General features: G+C 47.0%; 1 protein-coding gene across 1 annotated transcript; it reads right to left on the bottom strand.

The window, feature by feature from the left end:
- Positions 1–997: 997 nt before the first annotated feature.
- Positions 998–1,894, bottom strand: DNAJB8 (DnaJ heat shock protein family (Hsp40) member B8). Its single transcript, XM_079317205.1, has one exon. The coding sequence runs from the start codon at positions 1,724–1,726 to the stop codon at positions 1,091–1,093; it is 636 nt and encodes a 211-aa protein (XP_079173331.1). The 5' UTR covers positions 1,727–1,894; the 3' UTR covers positions 998–1,090.
- Positions 1,895–9,082: the final 7,188 nt, after the last annotated feature.

Below are 9,082 nucleotides of genomic sequence, written 5' to 3'. Positions count from 1 at the left end.
TGGGACTGAAAATAAGAGGTGTGTAAGATTTTAAATGCTTAAGGTGATCTGGCCAAGCAAGAAACAAGGCTCAGCAGTTCATGTCAGCCCAGGGGAGGGTGGAAATGTGGGGAGCATGTTCTGTAGCTCAGTGGAGAACAAGAGCAGTGTGCTGGCAGGCTGTGCAAGAAATGCATTGTGAGCTGGCTCTTGCAGCTGTGAGCAAGACAATAAGGATGGTAAAGCACCATCTAAGTCTTTGCATCCAGCTTTGCACAAAGAGGGAGCTAAACTCAGCCCCCTGGAATCTGTTGGCTCATGGTTAGAATTTAGCTCTTTGTGTTTGAATGACTCCAGACAGAGAGGGAATATAGATTGTCCCAGTCTGAGAGCCAAATTCACCTTTTCCCTGCTCACTTTCAGCCCCTGAGTGATGCAGTACTTCCATCAGGGTCTGTGATCATAATTTGCAGGGCATTCTCAAGAAAGCCCCAATTTTTTTACAGTTGAAGGAATGACATTTTCTTCCTTCCTTTGTTTTTTTTATGCCGTTCTCTATCCTCTAGGCTCTCCATGTCCTGCTGACCTCTGCCAACCTTCTTGCTCATGTATAAAAGCTTTTTTTCAGTGGATATGCATCCTCTGATACACCAAAAGCAGGAAGAATATTCTTCACTTAGTGTCAGGGTTGTATATGAGAGTCACACAAGGCTTAATTCACCCAGCTGGTAGACTTTAACAGTGGCATCTCAAGGAGTGGCAAGGGAACCTGCAGCTTTTTATTAAGGGTTCTCTTACATGTCCACAAACCAGCTTGTCTCCTGTTGCTGTATTAAATCAACTTGGTCTGTGGCAAACCAGCAAGGTTGCTTTCACATGCATCTCTGATATATATTTATTGAATAATCATTATCTATCACCTCATTCAGTCTTTGTGGACTCACACTCTTTAGTTTAGCATAACCATATCTTTACCTGTGAAATATTTTGTTTCCAACCATTGAGAAGTCTGCATCAGTTGTATCATGAATTCAGTATTTATTTATACTGCTTGTAGTAGATTCCATCAGTTGAGCTATGAGAGCACATCCCACAGCTTGCATTGGTGACATTAGGAATTCAGGTAGTCTCTCCCATTGATTATCACAGACTTCAGCTGGCCATCTTCTTCCACTTCTTTTGTCTCCTGCCCATCCTCAATGATTTTCCGAGTGGTGATGGTCTTGTCATTGATCACTTCAGTAGTGGTTATCACTGTTCTGACACCATAGGGCCCAGCTGTGTTTTCAACAAAGAAGGATGTGGGGTGCCCACTGGGACAGTAAGAATCCCACTGTACAAACGGTTCCCCGAGCCTTCTTCCTCTTCCATATGCGCTCTGCCAGTTTTCACCATTGATTCTTAGGTCAAAAGGGTTCGAAAAAATGCACGTAAATGGAAATGTCCCTCCAAAGACCTCTTCTTGATGGGGGAATCCATAATGGGAACAAAAGAAGTCACAGCCCGCTGCAGCTCCTTCTCTGCGGAATCTGCTCTCCTCAACAGACTTGTCGTAGAGTGATCGCTTCTGAGGATTGGACAAAATCTCGTACGCTTCAACTATTTCTTTGAATTTCTTCTCAGCTTCCTCCTTGTTTTTGGGATTCTTATCAGGATGCCATTTTAGAGCCAGTTTGTGGTAGGATTTCTTAATATCATCCTGTGAGGCATCTTCTTCCAGACCAAGGACCTTGTAGTAATCTACCATCTCAGAGGGAAGCCGGGGTGTTTGGAAGGTGCCTGGTTATGTCTCTCCCACCAAGGTTGTTCAGCATGAAGAGACTCTTGGAGCCCCAATGGCACTGCACTCCTCGGGAGTGGGGAGCTGTTCAGTGCTCCCCATGAGCTGCTCTGTCCTGCTGCACTGCAGGGCTACCAAGAGCTGTTTGATCACAGACATTCTTTTCAAACCTGTTGCTCACAAACCATGAGATTGTGACCTCAGAGAGGGTTCCACCAATGCTGGCTCAGTTGTCCTGGCCACATTCTGAGCTGGAGTTGGTTGTCACTGGCTTTCTGTCTCTGAATGTAGATCATGTACATGTAACTGTGCTGACACAGCTGTGATGTAGGACTGCCATGGTTTGGGTGGGATGTGACCTTTATTAAAGGTCATCTAATCCCTGCCCCCTGCCATGGGCAGAGACTCCTTCCACTAGAATTGGTTGCTTAATGCACCAATAAAACTGGGCCACTTCCAGGGGTGGGGCATCCACAGCTTCCCTGGGCAATGTCTTTCACTGTTTTACCACCCTTATGATTTTCTCAGATTACTTATTGCCTGAACCTACCCTGAAGTGGAATCCTCAGATACCCAGTGTGGATTTGTATGCAATCCAGGGAAGTGTGGTATAGTCAGGATGTAATACCCAATGGCAGCAGCTATAGGGAAGCTGCAGTTTGGTTACCCATAGTTCAGGAAAAGTGTTGATAAATCAGAGAAAGCCCAGGGAGAGGTCATAAAATGTGACTAAGGGATTGGAAAATACCCTCTGGAGTGAGAGACTTGGGGAAAGAGGAAGTTCAATGCCAGCTACATCATAGTCAGCAAGAACCTGCATGGGAACAGAAATTCAATGCCACAGGGATTTTCAGACTTCCAGACAAAGCAGTTGGAAGGTATCATTAGCCAAATTTAAATTCAAAATACATTGCACATTCTTCTTTATGAGGCAGCGAATCACTGGAACTTCCCCATGTGGCCATTTTTAAACCATGAGTGAGGATTCTTCCAAAAGTCATGATTAGATGGACATTGTCATATTTTCTGAATTCATAGACAAGCCTAACACTTTCAGAAGAGCCTCATTTTCATGTTGGTAGTAAATTAAATTCCCAGAATTGCCAACCTTAGCCTCTTTTCTATGTGCCATTTTGGATACCTGCCCAAGGTGTGCATGCGTGTTCGACAGGGATGGCCCAGGAACTCAACACAGGCAATCAAATCTAGGGTTACCCTGCATCTCTTTCTGTTCCTTGGATTTGCCATTCTGCTGGGAAATACAATATCCTCAGAGGGAAACATTGCATGAAGAAGGTCTCAAGGAAGTGCCAATAATGAGAATTCATCTGTCTGTAACACAGTGTCATAAACACCTTCTAATAGCAGCATATGTTGCAGATCACTGCCCTCTTTTCCATTATCCCACATTTGGGAAGAAGTCAAGAGCCAGCCAGACCAAAGAGCATGTGCACAGCGTATGAGCTGGCTGCTGTCCTAACACACAACCTCTGGGGGGGCTGTGAAAGCACAGGGCAGTTCTGTCAGCCTGGAGACAGCAATATGGCAGAAGGAGGAAGGCAGTTGAGCTGACACATGTTGGGAGAGGTATTTGTCCTGCTGGTGCTCTCACTGGTCAGTGATGGGGCAGTGCATGGAGGTGCTTGTCAGATTTGGGCAGTAAAAGTTTCTGCAGGGCAGTGCAGGTCTGGGGGCTGGAGCTGAAGGAAGTGCAAAGGGGCAAATGAGCCCATGGCCCTGTGGGCTCACCTCACTGCAGAGATCTCAGCTTCTGCCTCTTTTGGCACAGAAGTGTTCTTAATTACAGGGTAGTTGTGCATGATTTTTGTGCTGGGTTTTTTTCTGTAGAAATGGCAAACATAACCAGGGCCCAACAGCAAGCTGCTGCAGCCCATTTGAGCTCAGAGGGTACTTTGCATTCCCAAAACACCCTGAAGTAGTCTTCTACAATGAGGGGAGAGCTAAGACTTGGTTGCTCGCTCAGACTGTAGTCTTATGCTGAAATCTTCACAAAATGAACTAGATTTTTAAAGATTGTCCATTGACTTGAGGGTGATCCAAGCTTACCACCCACAAGTCCTCAAAAGGTGCCAACAGATCCTAGCCACTGCCAGCATGGTCTTTTTGCAGAAGCTTGGCAGAAATTTCCTACTCTCTTATAACCCAGAAGGGAAAATGGGACATCAGCAAAGTCTGTTGAAGAGGGTCCCAGGCCAGTTATCAACTTCAGGGAGTGGGGCTGTGCACAGAAGGGAGGTGACTGCCTTTTGCTGTGTCTTTGCAAAGCATCTTTTCCCTGCTGGCTTTTGATGCTGAGAGCCCATCTCAGACTGGCTGGCGCACTGGGTTATCTCTCTTGGATTTAGTGCATCCTACCCAGCTGAAAAGTAGGGAGTGTTTTTCTCCTGTCATCCCTGAGCAGAGGATGCTCACTGCCTGTCTGTCTGCTGCCTGCAGCAGGCGTCAGTGATTAGCAGCCATTCAAGACAGGCCACTGCTGTGAGCCAAAAGGTTTGTAAGGAAAAAAGAAAGGGTCAAGGAGAGGCAGGGAGAAAGGGAAATGAGACATGCCCACATCAAGTAACTAGACCCAAACTGGCCTGGCAGCCCCATCCCTAGAAACCAAGGCTTTGAAATGAGAAATGTTTTTCGTATCTTAAATCTCAAGTACAAACAATAAAAGCCGGCCCAGACTGTGTTCTTTGAAGAGAAAGTACGAGTGACCTGAACAGTGGTTATCAGCAGCGTCATTAAGATAAACCCTTAACATGATTTAAAGCATCCGAAACTGAAGGCAGCACTTTCAGATACTAACAAAATGGTCTGACATTGGGGATGAAAATCAATAGTAATCTGATGTCACTAAAAATACTCAAAAGTGTCCCATGGCTGATGGAGGTGAGATTAGTGTAAATATTTGTATTCTAATCAGTGGCACGCGAGGGCTGGAGGCAGCCTTTCTGTCTATTTAATTAATGGAGTGGCTTTTTAAAAGGATCCTAATCATATGTGATTGTATCTGCTTATCAACATTTTTGCTAATTAGATGATATGGAGGCAGTCACTCTGCTAATTCCCTCATCCAAACAGCATATCCTGCACAGATAAAGTACAGTCTCTTTTTAATAAGAAACAATCATGAGACAGACTAACCTTAATGGTGCTTATTATCCGAGGATCTTTGGGATTTTCTTTTCTACCCACCCCCTCCTTCCTTTTCCTTCATTCCCTGCTTCAGGATGTCAGATGGATGTGGACTAGCAGTCCCTGTCCCCCCTGGTTCCCCACTCCAGGCACTGCCATGTCCATCCTTCTCTTTCCTCCCAGCCAGATATTGGGTCTGTAAGGGCAGGGATTGTCAGCCAGGTCAGGATGAGGAGCAAAACAGAGGCACCACACAGCAAAATGTCCCTAACTTTTTGTCACCCAGATGACAGGTGATCCCAACCATGCAGCCCCAATCCCTGATCTTGCTCTTGGACCCCCAGTGACTCCTGGTCCAAAAAGGATTGAGTGCCTCCAAGTTGTGGGAAAAAAAATTTCTAGTAATATTTTGATTTGATTATTAGGAAAAGTTTCTTCAAGGAAAGGACTGTCAAGAATTGGATCAGGCTGCCCATCAACTGGCAATGGTTGAGTCACCATCCCTTGAGATATTTAAATGCCATCCGGTTGTGGTGGGATTGGCAGCACTGGGTCAATAGTTGGATTTGGTGATTTTAGAGGTCTTTTCCAATGTAATGAATAATTATTATTGCTGTTATCATAGGGTTTTTTCTGTTTTCAAAGCATCTGAGCGCAGAGCATGTCTACACAAGTGATTTCTCATCAGCCCTGTTGATTCTGTGACAAGACTGGGGTTCTTTTATTTGAACCAACACAAGTCAGAGACATTTGTTCCAAGTCCTTTGACTATCCAAACAAACAAGAGTCGTGCTTTGCTCCACCACTTAAACTGTCATTAGATGCCTCCCCGTGGGTCAGCCCTGTTGGGGGCATGCTGTGCTCAGCCTTGGAGCCACATTCCTGGGGATGATGGTCAGGGATGGGCACACTGGGCCAACCTCCCACTGGGGTGGAACAGAGGAACCTGCCTGACTTCAAGACAAGGCAGAAAAATAAATAGAAATCTTGCCCTGAAGAATGTCTCCTGAGCTCTCAAAATACAAATGCAACACCTGGATAAGGAGAACCCATCCTGAGTGTGTGTAGCTCCCATCCCAAGAGCATCTGGGTGGAGCAGTGGAGAAGGGTAGGTGCCTGGTGCTCAGTTTTGGGAGGTCTGCTGTATGCCTGCTGTTTTTGCAGCTGTGAATGTCGAGCAGAAAAGGCTTAGACAACTTGGGCTCCCCACTCTGTACAGGAGGGAGGGCCAGCATGTCCTGTGCAGTGATCCCATGTGCTGGGCTCAGCACGGAGGCTGGATGTGGGATGGGACATGGGGTGGCTCTGGGGAGGGCTGACTGGAAGAGACCCCCAAAGGCTGGGACACAGAGCTGGCTCTGTTTCCAGCTTTTCTGAGGCTCGGGTTGGTGCTTAAGACTAAACCAAGGTTCAGGCAAGAATATAATCATATCTTCTGAGTGGTACTGGGGAAGGAAGGAACCTCAAAAAAACATTCTTTTTTGAGATATGAAGACAAAGAGGACTGGTCCTACTTAGTGGAGTCAAGAACGAGTCCGACATGTTTTTTATGTTTAGATCATGTCCCATATGCAGAGCTGGACCTTGTTTCAGCCTTGGAAAGCCCAAATGGTATTGTAACTCATGTCCATGGACTCTGACCCCAGCAGAGCTCAGAGCACTTTGGTTTCACTGACTGGATCATCTCCACATGTCATTTGCAGTATCCTCTCCAGACAGGGCTATGCTGAAGTTGTACTCAGCAGCATGGTTGGCTGGTCCTTCTACCACTCCTCTTTGGCATGGTCTCTGGCCCTAAATCCTCTCCATGTAACACAGGAATCAATCCAGTATTGACCACTTTCCCAGAGGGGTTTCCTGCTGCTTGTCCCATGACTGAGGGCTACAACTTGAAGAGAGGAGGGGCTTCTGGGGCAAGGATTGCATTGCAAGCCGTTGAGTCCTGGGGCTTAATGAGGTACAGCTTATCAGCAAAGTATGCTTATCTAGAGCCCGCCAGTGTACCTGCTCCAGCCCCATCATGAGCAAACATGTTTTACCACCCAGTTGCAGGGAGCTGGGAGCACGGTCAGATGGCACAGTTCAGCTGATGTGTGGTAACTCGTGAAGCCACAGCAACTTTATCACTTCACAACATCCATACATAGCCACAGCCTTGAATCTTCGCAGGGAAAGAAAGGATGATGAGTTACTGTTCTGGGATTTTCTCCCTGTTTCCAGTCAGTGGGAAGTGGTATGTGGAGCATTCATTTAATAAACCAGAGGGGAAAAGCTGTAGATCAGCTTCTCATTATTTCAGTGCTGGCTCACGCCATAACTTGGGCTTGTGCCTGACAGTTCAATGTGTTATTTGAGGCCACTCAAGCATTCTGCAGAAATGATGCCACCCTCTTCTGAAAGCGTGGGGTTCATCCAAGCAGGGAAGGCCTGGCTGCATTAGTAGGTTTATCAGTGCTTATTTCATCTCAGTTTGAGGCCTGTTAATGAAGAAGGTGCTCACTTTGAAGACTAGTCCCTGTTGAGAGCCAGCTCTCCAGCAGGAAACCTCCTGGAGACTGATATGGACCTCTGAAGTAAAGCAACTCTGTACAGGTAAAAAATGCACCAGAGGTGCTGGTTTGCAGGGCAAGGGGGAGTCCTAAGAGGTACAAAACTTAGGTGAGGGTCCTGGTGATGTGCACACAGACATGTAGGAGGGATGGTAAGTGTTTGTGCCCCCGTATTTTCTAATGTGTTTTACCTACATCCAGCAAGGGGGGCCTGGGCAACCCAGGTAGCAAGTGAGGGACTGACCAATTAATTAATGGGAGTGGGGAACAGGATAAGAACACTGAAGCTATCAGAAACTTCTGGTCCTGTCCATGGGCACTTTGTATATAGGGCTGAGGGGAACAGTGAAATTTCCACACTGCCTCTGCAAAGGTTTAGTCTGAGTTTATTGCTGAGATTAAAAGACTGAAGAATACAAATTGTAAATGTGATGACTTAAGAGCTCATAAATTCAGTATACAGCCCCATTCCAGAGAGCTTGCATGCAGTGCAGCCACGCTGCCTTGGGCTCACGAGTTGCCCTTGCTGCTATTGCTCAAACCCACGCCCTGCAGGGAGCCCTTCTGCCCTGCCTGGCTCCCAAAATGCTGCATGTGTGTGTGCACAGATGCTTGGAAACAAACACACACTGGCCAGAGGTGCCATCCTGCCTGGGAGTTTGCTGCTTATGTACAGATATGGACACCCTGCCTCTGCTTCAGCCCAAAAACCAGCACTAGGGCTGGAGAAGGATTTGCAGTCACTGCAATGAGGAAACAAGTGGAGGTCCTTGAAGATGAGCTCCTGGGAGGAGAGACAGCCCCATCCTCACTGAGGAGGCATCTGCTTCCATTTACCTGCTGTCCAAGTGTCCTTTTTTGGTGCTTGCAGAGGAGCTCCATAACTTGCTCATGTCCTTGTGTGTGGACAGCAGGACAACTGGTATGGGCAACTTGGTCCCACACATGGAATCTGTCAAAGCAGCATCACTTCTGAGCTGCAGTGGAGAACACCAGAGTGGGAAGGATAGAGCTTCTGATTAATGCACAAGTCCCTCCCCCAGTTTTCCATTTATCCCCCTTGTGTCCCCTACCCTGGAGCTGAGTCACCCTGTGAGCAGAAGGTTTGAGGAGAGCTTCTTGGAGCAGTGCTTAATGTGTCAAGCTGATTCTGAGGTGAGCTGTGATTAGGTTTGTACAACTGGGTTGCAGCTGTCACTGAGCTGGTCCAGGACAAACTTCCTTTGATAAATTGCCTAAGTGCTGTAAGTACCTTTGGCATTAGGTGCTTTCCCCCCTTTTTCTAGGAAGATGGAGAGCTGGAAACCAGCCTGCTTCTAGGATTCATCCAGCCCATTCCAAAGACATAGCTTTTGGTTGGAGGCCCTGATGTGGGGATGTAGCACCCAGTGCCACCCTGCTGTCCTGCTGAGGACAAAGCTTATGACATAGTCTGAGCAAGGAGAGCTGGGGACAATCCTGGGAGAACATCAGAAGATACAATGGGCTGCCTTTCTTCCCAGTAAAGTGGACCAAGCTCTCAGCACATAGTAAGTGTGAAGGGGATAGGCTTGGTTCCTGTCCTTGCTCAAGTGCCCAGGTGTCAGTTCTTGGGGAAGGCTGTGCTTTGGCTGTTTCGAGGTAAGTCTCA

Source organism: Erithacus rubecula (genome assembly GCF_903797595.1).
Source record: "Erithacus rubecula genome assembly, chromosome: 13".
Classification (NCBI taxonomy): domain Eukaryota; kingdom Metazoa; phylum Chordata; class Aves; order Passeriformes; family Muscicapidae; genus Erithacus; species Erithacus rubecula.
This window is presented reverse-complemented; position numbering and strand designations above follow the sequence as displayed.

Coding starts and splice junctions, on each gene's coding strand:
- DNAJB8 (XM_079317205.1), bottom strand. CDS start 1,726: ATGGTAGATTACTACAAGGTCCTTGGTCTGGAAGAAGATGCCTCACAG.